Below are 26667 nucleotides of genomic sequence, written 5' to 3' on the forward strand. Positions count from 1 at the left end.
CTTGTCAAAAATTTCACAGATTTTTTTGTTAAATCAATATTATTCCGTTAATTCTCTATATTCTCACTAATGCATAATTCATTCAAAAATTCCTATTACAATGTTTCAATTAGTCATTGGTAGCACTCTACAGTGATCCAATCGTCTTGAATAATTTGATTTCAAACTGATCTACACGATGGTTCTCGGATAAACCTTTCGTCGCTCTTTTGGAAAATGTCCGAGATTTCTTTGTTAAATAAATATTATTCCGTAGTCTCTCTATATTCTCGATGCAGAATTAATTCTAAAATTCCTGTTATAATGTTTCAAGTCAAAAGTAAATTTTCGTCCTCAAATTAATTGGAAGAAAAACTTGCCTTTGCTTAATTTTTCTTTGACTTTTATTTAGTTTGATTTCTGATTTTCCAAGGAGTAAAATTTTCTATTAAAATAATTCAACATCTGTTATTGAAATAAAAAATTCACAATATGTCATATACGAAGAACTCGATTCGCGACAAGACGAATCTCTCAGTTTACCGTCTCTGGACCGCACAGATAAATGACAGTTCTTTCTCGACTCGATGCAGCAGGACGGGATGAAAAGGGAGGACATCTCCGGAGACCGATAGAAGTAACGAAGAAGACGGAGCGAAAACAGGGTGGAAACCGGGAGGGTGAAAATGGAGGGGAGAAGACGCGGTTCTCTCTCGAGTAGGAGAAGGAGTAGGGTTTTTCTCGACGCAAAGCGAGAAAACGACGTCTTGAAAAAAGGTGCAAAGCCGACAGTATTCTTTGTAGCGGGGATATATTCGCCTTGCGCCACCAAGACCTCTCTTCGCACTTCTTTACCCTTTCCAAGCTCACCGCTCTTCCGTCTTTTTCGCACTTTTGCGGCCGCCTCCTTCCTTCACCCTCTCACGAACATCGCCACTTCGTATAAAGTCACAACTACTGTTACCACCGCCACCACATCGTTATACGAGTAGCGACGACGCTTACTTCTCCGCCCAAGCCGGATCCCTCGCTCGACTGGAGGTTCTCTTTCGGCGCGGGATATTTACCAACATCCAAGATGGCGGCATAATCTTGCCTGGCTTTTCGCGGAGAGGAACCGACGACGAAGCTGGGTTCCTTTGCGCCAGTAAACACTCGCCCTTTCTCCCGTTTCGCTCTTTTCGCGGGTCTTACCCGGCTCCATCTCCTCTCGACTTCTTCTTCTTCTTCTTCTTCTTCTTCTTCTTCAGCTTTTTCTTCCTCTTTGAACCTTTTGTGAGCTTTATACCGCGCGTACTCGAGTCACCGCAAAGCGACTCGCACCGCCTTCTATTTTTCGACCACGACGTCGAGATTGAGGATTTTAGGTCGCATAATGCTATGTAGATGACGAAACGCGTCGACGATTTCTTAATCCGATGGATGTTCCTTTTCTTATACGCGAGGAGAATATTTCTAAGATTTTATGTATTTGATAAAGGAGATTTTAGAATTATTTTATTTTACAGGGAAGAAGAGAACAAAGTTTTGGTATGGGAATATAAATTTCTCCTTCTTCTCTTTGTACAAAACTTTAGCTTTCATTTTTTTACTAGGATGTCGAAATTGAGGATTTTAGGTTGCATAATGATATGTAGATGAAACGCGTCGACGATTTCTTAATCCGATGGATGTTCCTTTTCTTATACGCGAGGAGAATATTTCTAAGATTTTATGTATTTGATAAAGGAGATTTTAGAATTATTTTATTTTACAGGGAAGAAGAGAGCAAAGTTTTGCTATGGGAATATAAATTTCTCCTTCTTCTCTTTGTACAAAACTTTAGCTTTCATTTTTTTTTACTAGAATGTCGAAATTGAGGATTTTAGGTTTTAGGTTGCATAATGATATGTAGATGTAAAGATTTTATATATTTGATAAAGGATATTTTAGAATTATTTTAGTTCAGGAAAGACGAGAGCAGTTTCGCTACACTGAAAAAAATTTGACTAAACCTTTCAACAAAATAATAATTTAGTTGAAAGATTTAGTCAAGTTAACAAATTCCTTATTCAATGTACGGGAATATAAATTTCTCCATTTTCTCTTTGGCAAAAAATACGTATCTTCGAGTTTAAATCCACATATTCGGATACCCTTGTAAGCGCAAAATAATATATATGCATTTCGCGTGGCACAATTATTCGATTGAAATATTGGGCAAATCGAATTAGATTCGAGTTTCGCGCAAACTCACTCCGTCTCGTTTGTAGCTACGTAGTCTCTCGCTAGTATAAAGTCGAACATCCCCGATCGCGCGGTTCGCCCTGGAATTTCCGGAAGATTTGGTCCGAGAAGACTGGGCGAGAGTCCCGAAGGGAGGTGGGGGAGGGAGAGAGAAATCAGGAGGTAAATACGAGAGTCCAGGGTAAGAGGCAATCGAATCGAATGGTGGAACTCTCGGAATCCGCAATCCGCCACGGAGTGAATGGTGAACCTCTAAGAGTTTCGTGAGGCTTCGGAGGGAGAGGGTGTCTTCCACCCTCTCTTTCTGTCCTCTCGGTCTTAGCCTAACCAGAACTCGAGATTAAGACGCGGTAATCGCTGAATCGGCAAGGCGGAGCCTTTCGACGCTTCTTTTGCCGCGATATTTTCTCCGCCGAGAGAAAAATTCCGAGAAGATCGCGCGAAAATATTTTTATTGAAAATATGAAAGTCGACGAATCTTTTTTTTTTTTTTTTGTGTATTGTACGCAAAATACGATTATTGTGTCTAAATTGTGGATATTAGAGCTCGTTATTGTAACCGATTGGTCGATTAATTGAAAATCGGTTAATTAATCGAATAAATAATTTTTCCGATCACTTACTATTTTGATTAGGATTGTTAAATAATAATTGTGTAGCAAGTACGTACAATTTTTACATAGAAAAGAAAGAAGTGTCGAATTAAAATTTATATTTAAATTAACGCGTTAATCGCTTCTTTAGATTCTAGAAGAAAAATCTCGAGAAACAAAATTAATATATTAGTCGATCGGAATAACTGATTAAATGATTAACCGAATTAATCAGTTTTCACGAATCTTATAATAAAGATCAATGAATAAAAATGACGCTCATAAAACACATTAACTTAGACTTCATCGAAGCATCCCTGGATCCGCGCGACTTTGATCAATCTAGAATAAAATTTCCATATCAAAGTGTGTCAAGTTATTTCTCAGATTATTGAAACTCTGCAGGGTTAAAGTGCAAATAGACAGATACGACATAGCGGCAAGACGTCGAACAATAATCATTAGGGCGGGTAGTGAGATTTCAGATATATATATATATATATTGTATATATATATATAACGGCACACATACATATATACGGTTTGGCATTAACATTAACGCGAGAGCGATATTGAAATCCGAAGAGCGCTGCACAACAAAGAAGCGGAAGCATAGTCGAACGGGGAGGAAAACGACTGCAGTTGGCGAAGAGTTTCACCCTGCGCGCGCGCGCGTACGTGGAGTAAGTGCAATAATACCAGATTATTTGCACCGCAAAGCCATGCGTACGGGTAAACACAATATTCGCTCTCGGCTCGGCTCTGTGAACCGATAGTTCGCCCAGGTAGACTCGCATCCGCATCCTATATCGCGGTTCCGGTCTCTCCATCTCCCTCTCTTTGCTCTCCATCCCTTATCCTCTTCGGCTTTATCACTCCCTCTCACCTGTACACCAGGCGTCATAAATGCCGCATTTACCCTAGATGCACTTTTCGGAAAATATTTTCGTTTGGATGATTTTCGGCGAAATTATAATATTACTAAAAAATTGAAAATTAAGAAAAATTTGTTCAGATATGTTTAAATCTTGTGAGAAATTCATTGACGATATCAAATAATTACAGAGATATCAATTTTATGAGTCGTAATCATATCGAATTGCTTAAGATTCAATTAAGCAGAAAAAAGATTTAATTAGTGACTTCTCGTGAGAGTTTTATTTCTTTCTCCTAATTTAAGATGTGTAAATTATATAAAATTATGTAAATTATTAAATGTGTCGGCAAATCCAGAATTGGATATCAAAGTATTTATGAATCCTAGTGTACATCAACGTGTCTCTCTCCCTTTCTCCATCTCTATCTCTTATCCATCTCTTTCCTATCTCTCTCTCTCTCTCTCTCTCTCTCACTCATTCTATGTACCGCTCTGGCGTAATACAGATTCTATTTGAGCTGCCTCAGGGAAGTTAACTTGTGATGCGTGCAGCTCGTCTCGCTCTGTTGGCGATTCTACGGATCTAGTCGTTGGTTGATTGCAACACTTGCACGATGAAAATGCGACGCGATAATAGAACATGGTTATTTCCATAACCCTTGCGCTGTCTCTCGTGTCAAGTTACGTTCTTCGAAAATTGTAAACTAAGTAGAAAATCGCTGCGAATTAAAATCGTTAGAAAAAATACACAGCGCGCGAGATGCTGAGGAACAGTTGGAATTATATTTACGTGATTTTAGGATGAATTTTAGAGAGCCTTCCCTTGAAAGTTCAGAACACTTCCTATTTTGATAATAAACAATCTTAAATTTGGCTCAAACGTCTTTCTTCCGAATTGAATTATTTCAAATAAATGGCTCAATATTGTTTGTTTTAATTATATGTCTAATATAATTTTAAAAATATCTGTAGAATTAAAAAATAGTAAGATTTATTTTCATTATTCCTGAATAAAATACGACCACGTGTGTAAATATTTTATAAACTATGAGGATTAAGTTGGAAAATCAAGATAAAAATACTCTCACGATTTTTCGATATTAAATTAAATATTAATCACGGGACCAATTCCCTTGGTCCTGCAATTTTAATGTACCGTTCGAAAAAAAAAAAAAAACAACCACGCAAAAAAATAGAAATTTACCCGCGGACGAGAAAGCAATCGCTCTCGATGAAGATCGCTGTTCGTAGATCGCGCTCCATCTTCATCGCGCCGCTCAAAGCAAATCAGCCTTCGGAGTGTTACAATTTTGCTCTCCCGCCCTCTCCAAACCCCACTTTGAAAGTCCCTTTAACTATCCCGCTATTTTCCTAACTTCCGTCCTAACCCCCTCCGGGGCTCTCTCTCTCTCTCTCTCTTTCTCCCCGTCACCGTCGCCACGTTGCTCCTCCACCCTTGCAACCCTCGCAGGGTGGAAACACGTCGGTCTGAGCAGCGAAGTGGGGTGACTTCCGTCTGACGGGGTAGGGGTCGAAACGCCCGCCCATTGGTCCGCCCACGTAGGACCAAAACGGCCGCTTCGAATCAATTCGAGCCTCGATTTCACCCCGTAGACGATCCTACGCTCGCGATCGTGCGCCCTTCGTCGTCCGCGAGCTCGCGACGTCCGGATTCCGGCCCGATTCGAACCCGAAAAAAAGCGCGTCCAGAGGAGCTTAAAATGCTTCCGATTTCGCGCGTGAGTCCTTGACGTAATCGAGTTCTTCGATCAAGAAATTCAATCGAGATCATCAGGTTTTCGGATGAAAAGAAAAGATCGATCGATCGATCGATCTTCGTGACTGCGAGATTATTTGCGAGAGTGAGCTGGTGAAAAGATCGAAGGTGGACGACGCTATGGAACGTGTCCTCGTAGATGACGGATCGCGCGAGACCTCCACGACGATGCCTCGACGGACTCCCGACTTGTGCGCCGTCACAGTTTGAGGCTGCGAATCGGCTAGAAGTGAAACAAAGAAGCTGGGCGAGGCGAGAAAAAGTCCCGTTATCGTTGTGGAAACACACTATTAGCGTAAGATAGCGACTCGTCAGAATAGAGTGACAGATAGAATGCGACAGTCGCTCCGCTGAAATATATCGCGACACAAGTTCGCTCGCGAGTTTTCCCGACGACAGATCCGTGAAAAATTGCAACAACTTATATTTGTATCATACAGCAATATCGCAGTTGCAACGTGGTACAAGTTTTCTTATTTAAGCAACGGAGAAGCTACAAGTTTTATATATTCGATGATTGACATTTTTGCAAAAATCCTAGTAAGGAATTTTGTGAATAATATCGTGTCGAACTTTTGTTGCATTTCGAGTCTGAGAGATTACGTTATACCAAGATTCGCTATATAATTTACAGCAATTATTGCACTATGATTCTTGTTGCAAGAGAATGTGAAATATTTCATAGCGGACCCGAGACTTGGTATAATTAATCTGAAATTTAGGATATGGCTTTCCTTAACAAAAAGACTGTTAACATTTAAAAAATTATCAAAGATTTCATACACGACGAAAATATAAAATACCTTCGAATGAGGATGAATGATTTAGTTTTACGGTGAAGAAAGAGCTAAAATTTGTTATCAAGGAGATAAAAAAAAACCATTCTTTCGATAAAAAAACAACACAACGATCTTAAGTCAGCGTTCGGATTTTCAAGAAAGGATGCTAGCGAGAGGCGGTTTCCGGCAATCGGTCGCGGGATCGGGGGCGAAATAAAAACACCCCGGGGTCACGTCCTAACGCTAATGAGGCGGCGATCACGATGGAGCCACGTGCGATGATGATGTCGAACCTGTCGTGCGACGGCTGCGCGGACAGCGACCGGGACTCGGACAGCAGCAGCATGATCGTGGACCCGGTGAGCCTCGACAAGAACGACCTGTCGCCGCCGTCGCAGACGTCATCGAGCCCGGTGATCCCGAGCTGTTCGCCGATCCCGATGCCGACGTCGGCGCCGGCCGGCAGGAGTCGAGGCGGTAGCAACAGCGGAGGAGGAGGAGGAGGAGGACGTTCCAAGAAGACCTACTCGATGATGTCGTCGTCGGGTCAGTCAAACAAATCCAGCAGCTCGGGTCAACCCTCGTCCGGCTACGGCTCCGATAAGATGTCCTCGTCCTTGATAAAGCCGCCGTATTCCTACATCGCTTTGATCACGATGGCGATCCTGCAGTCGCCGCAGAAGAAGCTGACGCTGAGCGGCATCTGCGAGTTCATCATGTCCCGCTTCCCTTATTATCACGACAAGTTTCCCGCCTGGCAGAACTCCATCAGGCACAACCTGTCGCTGAACGATTGCTTCATCAAGATCCCACGGGAGCCGGGAAACCCGGGTAAGGGCAACTACTGGACCCTGGATCCGCTCGCGGAGGATATGTTCGACAACGGTAGCTTTCTGAGACGCAGGAAGCGATACAAGAGGCCGCCGCCGCACTACGTCCTACGGGATCGCGCGATAATGGCCACCTTCGCCATCTGCGGCGACCGGGGACCCTGTCCAGGTGGCGGCGGCGGTCATCCTGGTGCCCTGGCCTACCCCGGGGCCGCTTATCTGTCACCGCCGCCCGGTCTGCCTCTGCTGGACTTCTCCCCGTCTACTCTGGAGGCGTTGAAGTTAGGGGGTTTCCTGGAACCGCCGCCGCCGCTCTACAAACCCGTTCCCATCACGGCGCCCCCGATCAGACAGATCGATCCTACCCCCGCCAGGATCACGACGCTGCCGGCCAGCCACACGAGCAGCGTCGACAAGAGGCGCAACTTTAGCATCGACGCGCTCATCGGCAAGCAGGCCGCCAGCGAGCAGAATTGCGGCGCGTTGCTGGATCTCAGCCCGTCGGAGCATCGGGAGATCAGAAGCCAGGCGTCCGCCTTCTCGCCTCTAGTCTAGGAGTCCTTGTCTCTTCATCGCGAAAAAAACGACTTTCCTATCCAGGCTTATAGCGTAAAAGGCGCTTTAATCCTCTTGTGTCAAACACATTGATAATCATTGCTGAATCGTCGACAGTTAACGAGTCCTCGTGAGAAGAAATAAGTCACGAGAGAAAAATGGTATTCCCTTCTTCGGGGAGGAAGATTCATCGGACCAAGGTAGAGTGAACGCTGAACTTTATCGCGTTATTTATCGAATGGTGATACCGTATATTTCGAGATCACGTTGGTGAACTGTGCGTCGCTGATGAGAGACTTGGCTCTATCGGAATATATTTTGAGGAACGTAGCCTCGAGAATAACGAGAGAGAATTCAATGTAATGGACGACTTGTGCTCCGAAAGTATGATGGTAATCGATATCTCGGCAGATACTCTCTGATCGATGCTGTCCAGGTGAAACAAACATTTTAATCAAACTATTCACAAATATGAAAATTGCTTCTTGTTTTTCATTTATTAATATATATCCAAACAAAAGATACATATTATTAAATTAATAATACATTTTCCCAGTTATAAATTTTCCTTTTTTCTTTTTTTCATTTATATTAATATATTACATTATTATTTATTAATATAAATATATTATAATATTTAATAAAAGCATGTAATTATATTAATATAAATTTTGTATCATTTGGACAGGATTGATATATAATGAGAGACACTCGATATAACAGCATTTCGCATCTTGCGAAATCTCAATGTGATTCTCTGAAAACGAAATATTTGCTCTGCATGCGTTAACCGTATCACGGCAAAATGCTCAGTGATTGCAAGCGATAAGAAGGACGTACATGAAGTCGAAATTCAAGCGTTATCTGTGTTATCTGCAATCCTAATTTTTATTCCGCGAGAGAGAAGACGTGTGTCGTACTTGGCGTAATCAGATCAATCCTAGCATCAAATTCCAGATGGTCGTCCGAATAATCAAGACGCAGAATCGCAGAAATTACAAAGACGAATGAATCGATTTAACGAAGATATATATATATATATATCGGCGCATCTTTGTAAAAAGGCGTAGTGCAATAGCGTAGCATTTTTTTCTTTAACATCCCGCGTCGCTTCTCAAAAACGACCAGTGGAAGTAGATATACATCTAAAAAAAAAATTTTCTCAAACGAGACAAATATCTCTCGTTTTTCACATCATAATAATACAACTCTGCTTGAATTGCAAAACATGATTACAATATAATCATATTAATTCGCTGATGCAAAACGATACGTAAATTCATTGCCTACGCAATTTGCTACAAATCAAAAGCCCGCAAACGGAGAAGTTGAACAATAACGTATACTTCCACTCGTCGAGTGAACGAGCTTTTGCCCGAACAAAGTTCGTTGTGCGAATATAAATTGCCCGCGTACCCTCCGATTCCACTTTCGTTGCCTAGAACTGGTCCGGTTAGGCGAACTTAGGCCGCTTTTATATGGTCGATTAATATCGGCATTGTAAATACGAGTCCCGAACAAATATATGCGCAGCACTCCGGAGGGGGAGAGACGCCTTTCTTCGGTGGTGGATTTAACGTAAAGCCGCCCCCGCCCAACCCCTTTAGCCGTAAGCGGTCAAGTAGACGTTTGGTGTACATACAGCGAATCTCCATAGCGCGATCCGTATGTAATTGTGAATATCTACGTATACCGACGTTTTTACGGTTAAGAAAAACGTCGTTTTCTCGTCTCTCGCGCGATTAAGAAACAGTACCGCTTCACCAAGATTTTTCATCACTTTCAACCCTTAATCATATCCGAATTTTTAAGACTAAAAAAAGCGAGATAAAAACATTATACTTTTAAATTTTGACATTTTTAGAAACCGGAATTCTGCATTCTGGAAAATATGTAACTTACTGTGAAAGAATTCCTATACGAGCTAAAGTGCGCGTTTATTTAACAAATATTGAAACTGCAAGGCGTAATATTAAATTATGCGATATCCGAATTTTTAGGAAACTTAAAAAAAAGCGAGATAAAAAATATTGTACTTTTAAATTTTGACATTTTTAGAAACCGGAATTGTGCATTTTGAAAAATATGTAACTTACTAAAAAAATTCCTGTGAATTAAGGTGCGCGTTTATTTTAAAAGTATTAAAACTTCAAGGCGTAATTAAATTTTGCGACATCCGAATTTTTAAGACTTAAAAAAAAGAAAGCGAGATAAAAAATATTATACTTTTACATCTTGAAATTTTAAAAAATCGGAATTGTGCGTTTTGGAAAATATGTATTTAACTTACTGTGAAAGAATTCCTATGAATTAAAGTGCGCATTTATTTAAAAAATATTGAAACTGCAAGGCATAATTAAATTTTTGAAACTTAAAAAAAAGAAAGCGAGACAACAATATTATGTTGAAACTATTAGAAACGGAAATTGTGCAAAATATGTAACTTTTTGGAAAAATTCCAATGAATTAAAGTGCGCGTTTATTTTTAAAAAATTGAAACGGCAAGGCATAATTAAGTGTTGCGACGAATTAATAGAAATGTGGGAGAAACTTAATGAATACTTTAATTTGATTAAAGAGTCGCACATTCGCGTTCCATAACTGTGTAAGATCGATCGATGTACGCTAACCGGATATTTATACTGCATATGAAATGACATTATTTGACATTCGATTAAAACTATTAAAAGTACATGACGCGAGCGCAACACTTTTGAAAATTTAAAAAAAAACTAATGACCTATATAATTTATGTTTGATAACGAAATTGAAAAAACCCACCCGAATATATTCAGATTAATTTAAAACGTCAAAATAAGCAGGCCCCGCTATCTCTACATTGCGACGACCAGTGTGCACACAAAAAATATGAAAATCTCGTAACGAGGGAGCATTTAGCGAATTTTTCCACGGTAATATATTTTACTAATGTATCATATATATTTTTTCAACTCGTTACGAGACATCGCGATACTTCACTTTGTTCCTCCGCTAAGATTTAAGACAAGCGAAGTCAAGATATATGTTTAGTTATAGGCTACACACATCCTATCGTTATAAAGAAATCGTCTGTAGATCTTAGTAAGTATTGTATGTGTCAAAGTGATAGATTTATAACAATATGTATAATGATATAAAAAAAAAACACACAATAAAGTATCGTTAAGTATATATATACGTGTGATATAATATCTTCCCTCCATCTACTCTCATTTTTATTTTCCTCCTCATCCGTCTTTCTTAATTCTCCATTATGTCAAATTGTAAATACGTCTGCGATGATAATATAATTGTAATTTCACTTACTTTTACTTATATAATCTCGGGAGATGGAAACAAAGATTGTATAAATATGCCGGGCAAATTTGTCGATCATCCGAGAGAAACGAGTAATTTTCTTCGTCACGCTTTGAGAGACCGGGAGGAGGAGGGATGTCGTGTGCGCGAGATAAAGCGATAACGGGGGAAAGATGTGAGAGAAGTCGACGGAAGAGGGCGTACAAAGCAATATCTTGTTTACCCGCTTCTCTCTCTATCTCGCTCTCTCGACGCTGACAATACGAGGCGGAAAAGAGAAGAGGATGGAGAGAGACGAGGCCGCGGAGGAGAATGAGTGGATTTTCATTGCAGTTTAATCCCTGCCCCCCCCCCCCCCACCAGTCCCCCTCGACGACTAAACGGCGTATTCTAAACGGCGATACGAAGGCAACTCTTGTCGCTTGGGGTGACGATATTACATTCCTCGATCGTGACGAAGATAACGGCCGCTGCCACATCTCGCGACAATTCGAGCATCGCGGTTCCTCTAATCTCTCCGTTTCCCTTTGTCATCTTTCTCCTCGCGCTTCTTTCGCTCTTTCTCTTCATTTATTTATTTTTTTTCTTCGCGTATCTCCCGCGGAAAATTTATGACGCCCGAGACGCGCAGAAGCAACTATTATTGTTAGAGGGGGACAAGACTTGCCCTCTTGGAATTAGTAAAAAAAATTAAGCATCCGCTCTCCTTGCGAATAAACACTGGAATTTATTTGTATATTTAATATATAAGAAAAATTAAATTAAACAAAATTTAATTATGCCCCCTCCTGGAAAAAACCTGCGGACGGCCATGATTGTCTCTTACGCATGATGCATTTACATATATATTAAATCGAGAATAATTAATACATATATATATATATATATATATATATGGATAATTTTGTGGAAAATATCGCGGTGCGCGAGAGGACTTAATAGTTTTAGCTTAATTAATGATAACCGCGAGAATTATCTTTCGTATCTTTTTAATATGTATGATGTGCGATCGCGTTTTCAATACGGAAATAAAATCAAAGTCGCGATACCGCGGAGCTCTAGATTGATGTTACATTTGTTATATGATAAGACTATCACAAATATGTTATATATATATATATATATGTGTGTGTGCTGTTGGATAAACTTCTCTGAAGGATCTCCAAGATTTTCTTCGTTTTGTCATTTTTTTCCACATAGTCAATTAACACGTGTTTTACGTTTTTTATATCCGTTGTATAACAAGCATAATATTTGATTCTTTAGATATAGAAAAGTAATCATGTGTATGCATATGTGTGCATCAAATTTATTATTAGAACAGTCTTGTGCAACGGAGAAATCCGTGTTGCAAGTTGCAAGATTCATTGTAAAATCGTTAGATTTACGAGTATTACATTAGATCGCAAAAGATTTACGATTGCGTGCGCGTATAAGATTTACGCGTGCACCGAATAATAATGATGCTACAGTTTACAAAAGCAACTATTATTGCATTATCTCAAACATAGTAAACATAGTGCGATGCGCGTGTGATAAGAGGGTCGAGCAGTCCAGGGTCGAGGAGAGAGAAAATTATAAAGATAGACACATATTAGATACTATGTAGATGCTTATTAGATATCGTGGATAAACACTTGCCAATAATTTAACATTGGAAAAGTTTAATGAAGCGCAATTTATCAAACAACCATCTTAAGTGCGACAATCATTTATAACAGTCAACGACGTTATCGCAGATTCGTTGTGTAATCCAAACGATTGTCAGGTAATGAGACAGAAATTATTTATTAATCTCATTTGCACTGTTAAGATCATCAACATCGTTAACATGAAAATAAAATTATGTTGTCTGTTTTTGTTTGCAAAAAATCTAATTAAATTAAATTATTTTGAATAATGTAGACAGAGATTTTTGAAAGGATAAGTTTTTTGAAAAAATATGCGCTAGATTAATTTCTACTATGAATTGATTAATCGAATATTGTACTCAAACCAATTTTTTGGTTGATTAATTATATACAGAGAGAATTTTCTTCTAGAATTTACCCTGAAAATCATGGTAAGAATTTTATAACGGTTTCTCTGATTTAATATCTGCCACAATAAAATATAAAATATGTTCGATTAATTTTACTACGTACATATTAATATTTTTTATTATGGTAAATATTAATCAGGAAAACTCATAATTTTGGGGGTGAGTTCTAACAGAAAATTCTCTCCGTAGTAATATACTTTTAAGTTCACATTTTTTCATCCCAGCTCCAAGGATCTTATGAATATTTTCTTTCGCTCATTGTCAGACGCAGTGTTGTGCTTAGATGATTTTAAAATAAAATGAAGATGATTTTGTTTGAAATATATCTAGATAAAAGATAAAATTATATATAGCGATTCATCTAGATATATATAATTTTCTAAATAATAATTTTTAAGACTGCTTATGTAAACACAGTTATAAAAATGTATCTAATCATATATTTATTTATGAATTTTTATGCGCTATAATTCAAAACCAAAATTATCTGAAAATCATTCTAGATAATTTAATACTTCAAAATAATACTTCGCTTCATCTAAGATATGCAGACGCAGATAATACATATTTTTATCATCTATATAAAGATAAGATGACGCCGCACAAAGTTTCATCTAGATGATCATCTAAATAATTTTATTTAACCAACTGCTTAGACGTAAAGTCCGTATCTGACAATGACATTACAATATAACAGACAATTAGTTGACGAAAAAAAAAAAAAAAAAAAAGAAAAGAGTATCGTTGTCACGATCGTGGTTCTTCGCGCGTGCAACACCCCTTTAATCGTCCGTCAAGTGTGTTTGCTTCATCTAAGATATGCAGACGCAGATAATACATATTTTTATCATCTATATAAAGATAAGATGACGCCGCACAAAGTTTCATCTAGATGATCACCTAAATAATTTTATTTAACCAACTGCTTAGACGTAAAGTCCGTATCTGACAATGACATTACAATATAACAGACAATTAGTTGACGAAAAAAAAAAAAAAAAAAAAAAAAAGAAAAGAGTATCGTTGTCACGATCGTGGTTCTTCGCGCGTGCAACACCCCTTTAATCGTCCGTCAAGTGTGTGTGCATTCGGAATGTAATATATCCTGGCGGCCACGTGTCGCTCACGTGCCGCTAAGTGTTTGTTTCGGTTTGCATTGTCACCACGGATACAAGGGCGTGTGCCGGCCCGTATTCACGGCAAATGGAAAAGGAGAAGGTGGAGGTGAGTCTCATCGGCCCCCTCCTTTCCTTCCTTTTCTTTCATAACTCCTCGCTCGGGGGGTAAATAACGTGCCGGTGGTTGACAATTAGAAGCGATGGGAACGAGGTTCATTATGTGCGAGAAGATAGAAAAGAGATCTCCTCCCCTCTGATCCTGTCGAGCGTATCCGTGAAACGTGAAAATATTTTCGACCTGGCTGCGCCGATTCTCCCTCTTTTGGCTATCAATCGGGGGCTCGACTCGACTTTTTGTTCGCTCTGCTAATTTAGCTCGCGAGTTATTTCATTTAAAAATGCCAAGTTTTTCACGACACATTATATATTGCGGAGAGATTGTCGCGTCGCTTTGCTTTATTTTAAATTAATTGCAGTAGGATCTATTTAGGTCGATGGTAAACATCTTAGACACATATAGGGATGTTGACAGCTTACAATTAGTAGAAGCCGGTAGCGTTACATTGAATCTTCATAAATACGGAAACTCCACGAGAGCTATAGGAGCATGTAATGCTATATATATATATATATATATATGTACACCGAAACATACAAATATAGCTTGAATAGATTAAAGTCCCTTATACTTAAAGAAAAATAAATTTATAGTTTGCTGTTTGAGAAAGTAGACGAAGAACCATAATATATACTTATTAGTCGAAAAAGTATCGGAACAATACGAGTAAAAATAATGCGAAAGCAGTCTCGTAAAAGAAAAAGAACAATTCCTCGACAAGTCCAACTATGCCATTTTGTCGTCAAAGAGTTCGCGAGACGAAAAAGCCGAAAAGAAAGGCGCAGAATCATCCACGCTCGGTTTTGCCGCGGAAACTTAGCAATTACGCGCTAAAGAGAAATGATGGAAAGTCTTCTTCGAGTTGTCTGCCGAGGGTAGAGAGCTACAGGGAAGCAAAGAGAACATTAACGACGGACACACGTACACGAAGCGGTACTTGAGCGTGGTAATAAGTCGCCTGGAGACGGTGTACATAAGGGAGAGATCTGGTAGTCAGCTACTTCGACTTCCCCAGGAGCAGAGAAAGAGAGAGAGAGAGAGAGGCATCAGGCAATGACCAATATTATGATAATTCGAGCCTCTCGCGTTTTATCCTCCGCGTCCTCGATCCACCCTTCTCCTCGCTTTCGTACGGAGGGCGAGAAACCGGGTGAGCTCTCTATCATCCCTCCTTCCGCGAAAGGGACCGGAAGTGGCAACGGCGGCGGCCATGTTTCGGAGGCGCGGGCGTGGCCTTCCGGTTGCCCGGGGCAACCAGTGTTATCCGGATATCGACCTGGGAGCGACGAGAAGGGTGGCTAGGCTTCTGTCCGGGAGGGAAAATGTTATCACTGCTTTGTGGTGGCTAAGATAGCAACCCGCCCTACCCCGCCGTTCCTGCGAGGCCTCTCCTTCTCATCTTCTCCTACCCCCGCGTTGTCCTCACCCTCTCTCTCTATCTCTCTCTCTCTCTTCCTCCATCCGCCCAGCCTACTCATCTCTCCTACGCGCGATCCTCCGCGTCGGATGTCCGTGCGGGTTGGGAGTCGCAGGATCTGTCCCGTGCTGGTATATTCTTGGAATGTACGAATAGCCCCGATGCCGTATATGCGTGTGTACACGCGTTCGCTCGTGAATCGTATTAGGTTTTTGCGAAGATTATTTCCCGGGGAAAATTTCCAAGAGAGATTGATAGTCTCCCAGATAACATTTTGTAATAATTGAAATCCTTCTTTCTCAAAACATAGTTTTGTATAGTTGAAAGAAATTTTGGGTGGTTGGGTAGGATTATTGAACGAAAGATTCTTGACATTTTTTTAAGAAATAAAATTTGGAACGTTAAAAGGATAATTACCATAAGAGTATATTAGCATTGTTTTTAATAGTTTTAGAATTATGTGATGATATTTTGAATATTTCCCAGGGAAAATTTCCCCCCAAGAGAGATTGATAGTCCCCCAGATAACATTTTGCAATAATTGAAATGTGTGATCCTTCTTTCTCAAAACATACTTGTATAGTTGAAAGAAATTTTGGGTGGTTGGGTAGGATTATTGAACGAAAGATCCTTGACATTTTTTTAAGAAATAAAATTTGGAACGTTAAAAGGATAATTACCATAAGAGTATATTAGCATTGTTTTTAATAGTTTTAGAATTATGATGATATTTTGAATATTTCCCAAGGAAAATTTCCAAGAGAGATTGATATTCTTTCAGATAACATTTTACGATATAATTGTCCAAATTTCGCGATGAAATGTAATCCTTTTTTCTCAAACAATACTTGTACGGTTCAGGTAAATTTTGGGTAGTTGAGAATTATTGAACGAAAGATTGATATGATTAAAATCTTGAAATTTTTTTAAGAAATAAAATTAAGAAAGATAAGAAGAATAATTATCGTGAGAGTATAGTATATATTAGCATTGTTTTCAATTATTTTAGAATCTATATTTAAATTAAAATAATTTAAAGCGATTTTGCGCGAAAAAACATCGTTTTCGAGACATGGCCGTTTAAAGGCACATCTTGAAAACATATCGTAGAAGCGTGCAGCAAAAATGAAGGATACGATTCGAATACGGCGATTATAAACGTTTGCCCGACGCGAAATTACAAGGACCTCGAGATGATTAAGGGATGAGAAATCCTAGCGCAAAGAGGACATCGTGTACCGTACAGCTATTGTCGTGTCCTGGCGTACTGTGGAATTCTGAGAATGTGTGCGAGCCAAGGATGATATTAGATTCTTGGATAAAGTTTTCGCATGGTCGAGGTCCCGAGAGCAGCCGCCGGAGACTGCTCGTCCCTGAGCAAGGACGCGTGTTATCCTTCGGCATTGATTTCTTCCCGGCTTTCTTCGCCCCGCCGTTGCTGCGACGACAAAGAGCCGAGAAATTTCATTCGCGCGTTGCCTCTCCTCTCTTAATCTCCTCGCATGTTGTTTCATTTGTTTAATATTGTCTTTTATGTAACTGAGCAATTTTATTTTATTTTTCAAAATCATCTCAAATTTATTTTCCGCAATTTCTCGTATATACAGTTTCTCAAATGAAGATTCGAAAACGTTCTGCATAAAAATATTCTACATAAGATATTTTGCATTTTTCTAGACAATAGATTCTTTAAGTGACTTTGGGAATTTGTTTTCCTTTAATGCAAATGTCAAGAGATGTCTCATTATATAGAAAACAAAATTATTCATCTCATCCTTAATATATTTTAAGGATTGAAAATGTCATTTATCGTAATCAGAAATTTGAAACATATAGATAATTTGCATTCATTTATTTTAGTAAAGAAACATTTTGGACAAAAATTTTCTGAGAAGATTGAAAAAGATTCATCGCGCGATAAAAACAAAATGGAAAATGTGTATTGGTAAGGGGAGTACGATATTTATAATGTATAGCTCCCTTGGGAAAGTTCAGGCATGTGTCTCAAAACTTTCGGCCGCTTTCGCGCCGATATCGAAGTAGTTTCCGCAAGTAGAATAAAAGTATATACGAATATATCAAATGCCGACGTATGTATACGCGCGGTTGAGACAGGGTGTGCTCAATATTTTCCTTTTTATCCTCTAGCGAGTTCATTATTGCTAAAAAAATTTAATTTTCTTTGACTAAATAAAAAATTGTCTAATAATTCTAGAGATTAATTTTTCCAATTTGCTTGCTATTTTTTTATCCTCTAGCAAGTTCATTATTCCTCAAAAAATTAATTTTACAAAGTATTAACAAATTAATATTCAATTTTTAATTTAATTCAATTTTCTTTGACTTAATAAAAAATGTCTAATAATTTTAGAGATTAATTTGCCCAATTTGCTCGATATTTTCCTTTTTATCCTCTAGCAAGTTCATTATTGCTAAAAAATTCAATTTTCTTTGACTAGATCAAAAATGATCTAATAATGAATGTTTCCAATTTGAATTCCTTATTGATGGCAGAATAAGCGCTCTGATGATCCTCGTCATGTGCGACCGCGTATTTACAAATTTAATTTCGCCGGCGAAATAACCACGGTACGAGGTGTGGTCCATCCGATAATCACATTCGAACGGGCAGCCTCGCTCGGGTCCGGATACGTCTGGATGAACGCATGTAAACAGGCAGGGAGAAAGAGAGAAGAAGAATGTTATAACAAACGCACACGCAGCACCTATAAGGTTGATCGCGAAATCCCCGTGGGAATGGACACTTGGCTTCGCGTTTAAGGACGCACGACCATACGCGTGTGCATACAGACGGCGCAGTTTAATGCACTGTTTGCTGTTTGCACTTCGTACTAATGGCCGGGCTTAGCGAGATTTAAATTTCTCGGTGAGCGACCCAGGGAACCCGGGGATAGGTGTCCCCTTCCTTCGGGCAAAGACGAGCCACACCGGAACGATTTAAACTTCTCGGGTCCCCCTCGAGTAATAATTCGGCCGAGTTATACAGCCCGCGGGACGCGAGAGTTTCATTCTTCCTTGTCGTCGTCGCGTGCTTCTTCTTATTGTTAGTTAATAGGCGCGTCATTTACGGGCGGATAAGTTTGCGGATCCCCGATGGGGCTGCGAAACATTGGCGAATCTCTCTTGGAGAATTACCTGTTGTCGTCTCGAGACTTTTCGCTGATGCACAGAGAACAATGATGTTAACGATACTATACATACGTATTTTTCATTTCGTTGAAATCTGATTAAGGCGAGAATTAAGGCGTCATTTAAAATTAGAATTTCAGATTTTTGTAAGAGTAATCAATAAAATAATTGAATTATATATCTCTGGTTTTATAAATAATATATGCCCCCCTAAAAGTCGTCAGAAAGAGCTTATATTTTTTTGCAGTTATATCAAATTTGTATATTAAAAAAAAATAATAAATGTACATATGCAGGGTATATCTAAATAAGTGCGAAACATTTTAGGAGATGATTCTTTGTCAAAAATTAAGAGGAATTTCTTATATAAAGGGAAGTAAAAATTAAGTTTTAATTTTTTTTAAATATTGATAAATATCCTTTTTATTAGTAGAAAATATCTACCAAGTTTCAGATTTTTAATTTGTTTGAAATTTAAGAAAAAAATAAAAAGTTAATTTTTACCTCCCTTTACATAAGAAACCACCCTTAATTTTCGACAAAGAATATCATCTAAAATTTTTCGCACTTATTTAAATACATCCTGTCTGTATATTAATGTTTGTAATACCATGAAGGAATAATGATATTAGCTGTGTATGAGAAATTTCCATTTTTTAAATATATGAATGTATTCTTTTCAATTCTCTAATCTCTGAGAGAGCAATGAATTGTTCTACAAATAAATGTTGTACTTGGAATAAACCTTATACACTTTAGTTTCTATATACAAATATAAATTGAAGACGCTTTGGAAGAAAGACAAGGCTTTCAATTCTAGAGTTTAAAGTGGGCTTGGTTTCAACACTTGTAATTCGAGCGGAATAACGTATGTGCCGAGATTTTCGACGAGGTTTCGGCGAGAGTGCGCGTCAAGCGGACTCGCAGCAATGATTCGTGCGCGTCGCCAAAGGCCGAAGAACGCCCCTACAATGTGCGGGGCTGCTGAACACGATACGAGGGGTGCTCGGTCGAGTGTACGTCGACGCGGAGCCGTAATTGTTTTACTCCCGTAGCGCTCCAACGCGAGACAGAGAAAGAGAGAGAGAGAGAGAGCCGTCTTCCTCTCTCTCAATCTATTTCATCCCCGTAGCCACTCTCGTTTCATCCCGACGCGACGCCACCCGCAGCGTGCCTATCATGCGCCACTAATGCCTAACAGGTTAACGTCTCGCATGATTATTCTATTGCCCCACGTGCTTCTCTGCCCCCTCCCGCGCTAATTCGAGCGGCTTTAACCGTAATATTTTCCGTCCCAGGGCTGAAGCGATTTTCTCGCGGCTTTTCCCATCCCACGCGATCATCTGTATAGGACAGTTTGCGACGATTGCGAAGGATTTTATTATTGATTAATGGAATAGTGTGATTTGAATCCATTTTTTTTTTTTTATAGAAAATATGTCATTTTTGAATATAAATGAAAGATAAAATAATTGTAATCCTCTTTTGTAAAATGATAATTGCATCGTTCTATCTTTTACTTTTATTACATATTTCCGTACCGCTATACAATTATATATATGATTGACATTAATTAAAAATATCTGTCTGTGCATTTTTTCTGTATTTCTTTAAAAAAAAAATTGCCGCGATATATATGACCGACGTCGAATTAAATTCGACGTGAAATTTAATCACAGCTTTCGGATGATTAAAATTTACGCGCATACATCTGTGTGCGGCGCGCTCGATTATCTGCGCTAAAATTGTGAAAAATTATTGCTTAACTCCGCGATAAATTGTTTGCATTAAATTAACAAATATACACTGCAAATACGCGCGCGGAACGCACAAAAGCGGCCGATGCGTTCGTCAGCCACGTTAAATTAAAAAATATATATCATTAAATTACAAATATATCATGTCTCGGATATTATGTGCATGAGATTCGCGCGTGAGCGAATTTTTTTTTTTATTAAATTGCACACAATCTGTTTGCATCGGCGAAATCGCGCGCCGCCTCGTCTCTCTTACCGGATTTTTCAGCGACCATTATTCGACGTGCGATTATCGATCGTACGTTTCAATACGCGCGATGAGAGAAATTTTCGGAAAAACACATCAGATATCAAATATTAATTTAATCTATGTTAAATTCTCTTGCAAAACTCTCTAATTTCACATAGATTTGATAGAAATAATGTGTTCAAAGTTGGTAACACTAAAAAATATATTTTCATACAAGTGACGCGATAATAAAAAATGTAATAATAAAAAAAAATCATTGATATGGCTCTTGTAATTTTTTAAAAAGCGCATTCACATTCAATTTATCAAATATTATACATGAAAAATTTTTTATAGAAATATTAGTATGTGCATAAGGTAATTAATCAAATTGATTAATAGTGCTTTGTATTTGTAATACTAAAAATATTATTAAGCTGTTAATAAACTAATATAATTACATATACATGTATTAATATACCAATACAATAAATTGGATAATCTTTTCTATCTTGGGAACATAATTTTTTCGAAGCCTCTCACCGCATGAAATGAAATAGTTTGTACGATAAAAGGCCCCGAATCGATTGATTCGGAAATCACAATAGCGCGTTCGCCGACGGCGCCGACGAATTCGTCAAACGACCGCACAGGTCGAGCAGACATTTCGACATTCGGGCTTCTACTTCCGGTTAAACCGGCATGGCATCCGATGTTCGCTACGTCAAACATAACATCGAATGCTGATCGAGCGAGCGATCAAGCACGAAGGGCTGCTCCACGTGCGCTCAATTTCCCCGATCAATGCAAATCAAACACCTTCCACATCGTATGACGATTGCAACCGGACGAGAGTTTCGCAAGTAAATCGCTGTCGCGTTATTATAATCGCGGGCTCCGATCACGTATACAAATAACATCGTTTCACGTCGGAGATGTTTTTCCGATTCGAATTGCGATCCTCGAGACGTGATGTCAAACGATAAATAAGAAATGGAAAGATACGTTTCTGCAGATAAATGTATAAAGAGAAGAATGATTAAATATTAATATTTAATAGTTATATGTATATCAAAATTACCGAGAATAAATTTCGGAGAAAGCTGTACATGTTAAAGGAGAGAAGAAATCATGATTCAAATCAATGGACTGTCTCGCTACATACTTCAATTACATGAAATATTATTTTATTCCAATTTATTTGCTTAGTTCTAAGTACTGATATTTTTCATTTTTATCAATTAAAAAAATCTTTTAAAAATTCAATTAGAAAAATCTACAGACGCCCGTGCTATATATAATTATGATATAGAACACATTAATTTAATGAACCGATTATTTGATAAAAAAAGAATTAAGATATACACGCACGGAGATAGATAAATTTAGAACGAGTAATGTTGAACGATATTGCGCGCATAAGTGATTTTCCATGTTGTTATTCCGTTTATATATCCGTTCGTCGCTTCTGTGACGGAACGATTTCGCTTCGCGAAATTATTCCATCGCGATTATAATCGGTGCGAAAAGCAGACGGAGAAATAAAATAGCGCCGCGGAACGCGCGTATAACGCGAGGTTATTGATTTCTTTGGCCGCTTTTTACCGTACGCGCTTGTCGCGTTTAATCCCGTATAAAATACTTGGTGTTCCCTGGGGCGCTCTTCCCCAGTTTAAAACTGCATTCGCATTTAATTCGAACAACCGGTAACCGGAAAATGGCGCGGCGGTAGCGTGCAGCCTGTCGGAAAATCGAAGTAGAAAACTTCGCAATTAGTCCGGCTACCTCTGTATACCCCTTTTTCTCTTTCTCTCTCTCTCTCTCTCTCTCTCTCTTTTTCCTCTCGTCGTCTTCGACGGCGGCCCGAGTAATTAAACGTCGGTCAATTAAACTCCTCATAACATTTTTGTAAAGTTCCATTCCGTGCAATTGACGGGCGAAAATGTGACAAATTTGTTATTGCGATTACGCGAAAATCTGGCTGAATAATGTAAATGCGTTTCGTTCGATATAGGTTTTTGATACTTGAAAAAGAAAATGTTCAACGCAATTCTAAACGCTATCGAAAGAAACGTACGAAATTATTTATATTCTACCTTCTCGTTGCTAAAAATTTAAATGAAATTTTTAAATGTACATGTTATGAATGTGTATATGGAACATGTAGAAAAATAGAATACACGTTATTTTAAATACGAATTTTTGCAAAATACCCTGCAGTGTCTTTCTAAAAAAGAGCCAAATAATTCATCGTATTCATAGCTTTTTTGTCACACACAATGAATAAAATACTTAAAAAATCTCTTCAAATCTGTGTATCTTTAATGTAAAAAAATTATTTAATTTAGTGTAAAGTTTAGTATATAAAATTTAGCGTAAAAATTTAATTAAGTGTAAAGATATATAATTTGTATGAAAATAGAGATTAAAAGTTAGGATATATTTCGATGATACACGACGGCGAAATATGATGTACTAATTCAATTGCAGCCGTCGTGTACGAGAAAAATACTATTGTGTCATGCACATCAGTGATGCACAATATGTGCGAACGTGTTGTAAAGCCAATCGAAAAGCGGACGTATAGCGACTGCAAACGAAATTATATGCGGCGAAACTATGATCGACGCGCGATCGCGACCAGTTGTTTAAAGTTCATAATCGGCCCTAGACTAGTTTATCAGCCGCGGCCCGCGTAAATCCGATTACAAGAACAGATTTATTTTGACTGGCGCACGTGACCCAACAAAAACGCGGGCCGGCCCTTAATCCACTTTCGGCGTGAATTGAAACGCCGCACCTGCTCATGACAACAGATGCGTTTACCGCGACAGATTATCATTCATTCATAAGGAGAGAGAGAGAGAGAGAGTGATGAGAGATAGGGTCTTCTTCTCTCCTGCATATATGAGACCTGTCACGTGCTGCGAAATCATTTTATTACTTTTCATAATGTATTCCAACACACGCGTTTTCGCGCGACAACCCTCGCGACCCGGATTAAAGTGATTTTTTTAAATCGACTCTTTCGACTCTTTGAGTGATGTATTTTTTTATATTTTAATTTTTTACGCCATCAATATTTTTTGTTATAATTGAATTGATCTAATAAGTGTAACGTTATCATAGAATATTACTATATATTTATATAATATTCATTATATATATTTATACATATATTAATATTTTTATTGTTACTGATAATGAGTAGTGTACATATAAATCTTCAAATATCAAGACTGAAATTTCGCTACACGTTTTTACACAGATGAACTCGAACACAATTAGAATGTGAATGAAATACGCGTGAAAAATGAATGAACGACACACTTGGTAAGATTACAGTGAGTTTGAAAAATAGTTCGATATTGGCATTCGAATGAAAACATAGAGACGCAGGCGTTTCTATCACCCGGTCACGGGCTTATTTACTTCTAATAACCGTTCTTCGAGGCAATAATTGCGATCCCGATGAAATGGCACAGTGAATCGAGTCCCCGATCCCGCAAACAAATCGATCGTCGCGCCCCACAGTTTTACGATCTAATGCCGGCCGATAATTTATAGCGATCTACCCCGTCACTCGGCACGAGAGAGGGTCGTCCATTAATGGTTATGTCGGTCGCGCGAAAGTCATTTATTTCAAAGTGATCCCTAGGTATATCAAGGATGATAAGCCGAGCTCATAAGCCACCGCACACGCGACGAGACACACTGCTATTCGTCTCGAATAATTCATAAATATCCCGACGATATACGAGTCTGTTTATTCGATCTGCCGCGGCAAATTCGATATTATCGTCCGTTATTCATAATCCGCATTTAGCACCCATCTGATGCACTAAATGTTATTTGTTTTCCTCCGAAGAATGCGCGTATTCGTGCTATCTCGAACTGAGAAATATTTTATGTTAAATATATATATGTGGGATGTGTGAATAAACTTTATTGATAACCGGCTTCGTTGTGAAAGAGATTGGATTAACAGTATGTAAATTAATTTTTATTTAATAGATGAAAACTAAGCTGTGAGATTGGAATAAATATAAATTTCGATGATTTTGACGTAGATCGTAATTAAATGAAGGAGGTAAAAAGAATTGGAAGCTTGCTAAATAGATTTTTTGTATATTCAATCAGCAGTTTTGAATAATTCAAAAATATATACCCCCATCTGATACTAAATGTTATTTGTTTTGTTTCGAAGAATATGCGTATTTATGCTATCTCGAGCTGAGAAATATATTTTATGTTAAATATACATATATGTGGGATGTGTGAATAAACTTTATTGATAACCGGCTTCGTTGTGAAAGAGATTGGATTAACAGTATGCGAATAAATTTTCGTCTAACAAAAAGTAAATTTTAATTTTATAGATTAAAATTTAGCTGCTAGATTAGAATAAATATAAATTTCGATAATTTTGACATAGATTGTAATAAAACATTGTAAGCTTGTTAAGCTGCAGATTTTTTGTATATTCTCAATACAGTTTTGAATAATTCAAAAATATATATAAGACAAAATTACACACGAAATTATAAGAGATTTTCTTTTGAATAGAAATACATATGCAACAACAATAAGATGTAAAAAGAAATGAATATTATATCGCTCCATCACTCAGAAACCTATTTTCTTCATATATGAGTATAATATTTAAATATAAATAACCAAAATAAACCATCGATAGATGACGAAGAGAGAAAAAGCGAGAAACGTATTTATTAAAATGTCGAGAAAAAAGATTTTCTTAGCGTATATTTCGATAATTCCCGTCTTGCTTTAAAGCAGGATATGATTGAATAATATATGCTTAACGAAAAATAGTAGTGCAAATCATAATAACTCGCACATAGAGAACGGCAAATACATTGAATAATCGGGTCGTGGAAAGCGATGTCATCCCCCACGCTCTCCCTGCGTTCTTTCGCTCTCGTTCCTTTGTCCGTTCCTTCAACACAGTTCTTTTCCCTCCCGCCCCCTGATACAATCAACTTCAAGGGTGCACGAGAAACGAGGTAGCCATTTATCCGCTACCCTAGGAGTAACCAAGCGGGGAAAGTCCAAGAAAACTGAGTGTCCCGCCATTGTCGCGACTTTTTCTTCCTCAGGATCGAAGGGAGATATTTTGGTGCCCCACGAGCTACCCTCGTACAGTTCGTAATAGGAGCGATAAAAATATTTGCGGAGGTATAATCAAGTTTGAACGCAAATTCAAGGAATTAAGGAATTCTCTTTGACAAATTAGTACGGAAACAAGAAAGATATATATAAATGACAAACTCTTTGCGCTATTTTTTCATAAATATATATGCGTGTGTACACACGTTCGCTCGTGAATCGTATTAGGTTTTTGCGCGAATATTTCCTGGGGAAAATTTCCAAGAGAGATCGATAGTCTTCCAGATAACATTTTATATACGATAATTGTCCAAAGTAATCTTTTTTTCTCAAAAAATACTTGTACAGTTCAAACAAATGTTGAATAGTTGAGAATTATTGAACGAAAAGTTGTTGTTTGTTTAAAAAATAAAATTTGGAAAAATAAGAATATACCTAATCATCGCAAGAGTGTATTAGCAACTCTTGACAATATTTTTTCATAAATGAAGAATTGAGGGGGAGAAAATGTAAATTTGTTCGATAGCTTAAATCAAGAGATTTTGCGGCAAAGCGAACACCGACGAAGGTATAGAGCGTTGTAGACGTGTACGTAGCTTAACGCCCACAATATCAGGGTTGCCGAGCGACCCACCGCCCTGGGAGGAAAATTTAATTTCAGCTGACAACATCCTGTTCCGCTGCACACTGCGCTCAGCATTCTACAAAATCGCATGCGAGACGCGATGGCTGCTTCAGGCGCGCCAGCTTTTCTCGATGACGGCTCGTTTTCACCGCACTAGATCCACCGATATCGT

At 38.3% G+C, this 26667-nt stretch overlaps 2 protein-coding genes across 2 annotated transcripts in view; one reads left to right on the plus strand and one right to left on the minus strand.

The window, feature by feature from the left end:
• The window catches only part of cue (Low-density lipoprotein receptor repeat domain-containing protein cueball), a 69389-nt gene that overhangs the window by 36540 nt on the left and 6182 nt on the right, over positions 1 to 26667 (minus strand). The gene's annotated exons all lie outside the window — the stretch shown is intronic.
• Positions 5287 to 10787, plus strand: LOC114943010 (forkhead box protein D2). The gene has a single exon (XM_029318545.2). The coding sequence runs from the start codon at positions 6495 to 6497 to the stop codon at positions 7614 to 7616; it is 1122 nt and encodes a 373-aa protein (XP_029174378.1). The 5' UTR covers positions 5287 to 6494; the 3' UTR covers positions 7617 to 10787.

This window comes from Nylanderia fulva, unplaced genomic scaffold, assembly GCF_048542155.1.
Source record: "Nylanderia fulva isolate GAGA-0341 unplaced genomic scaffold, ASM4854215v1 Scaffold2, whole genome shotgun sequence".
NCBI classification, from domain to species: Eukaryota; Metazoa; Arthropoda; class Insecta; order Hymenoptera; family Formicidae; genus Nylanderia; species Nylanderia fulva.

Coding starts and splice junctions, on each gene's coding strand:
- LOC114943010 (XM_029318545.2), top strand. CDS start 6,495: ATGGAGCCACGTGCGATGATGATGTCGAACCTGTCGTGCGACGGCTGC.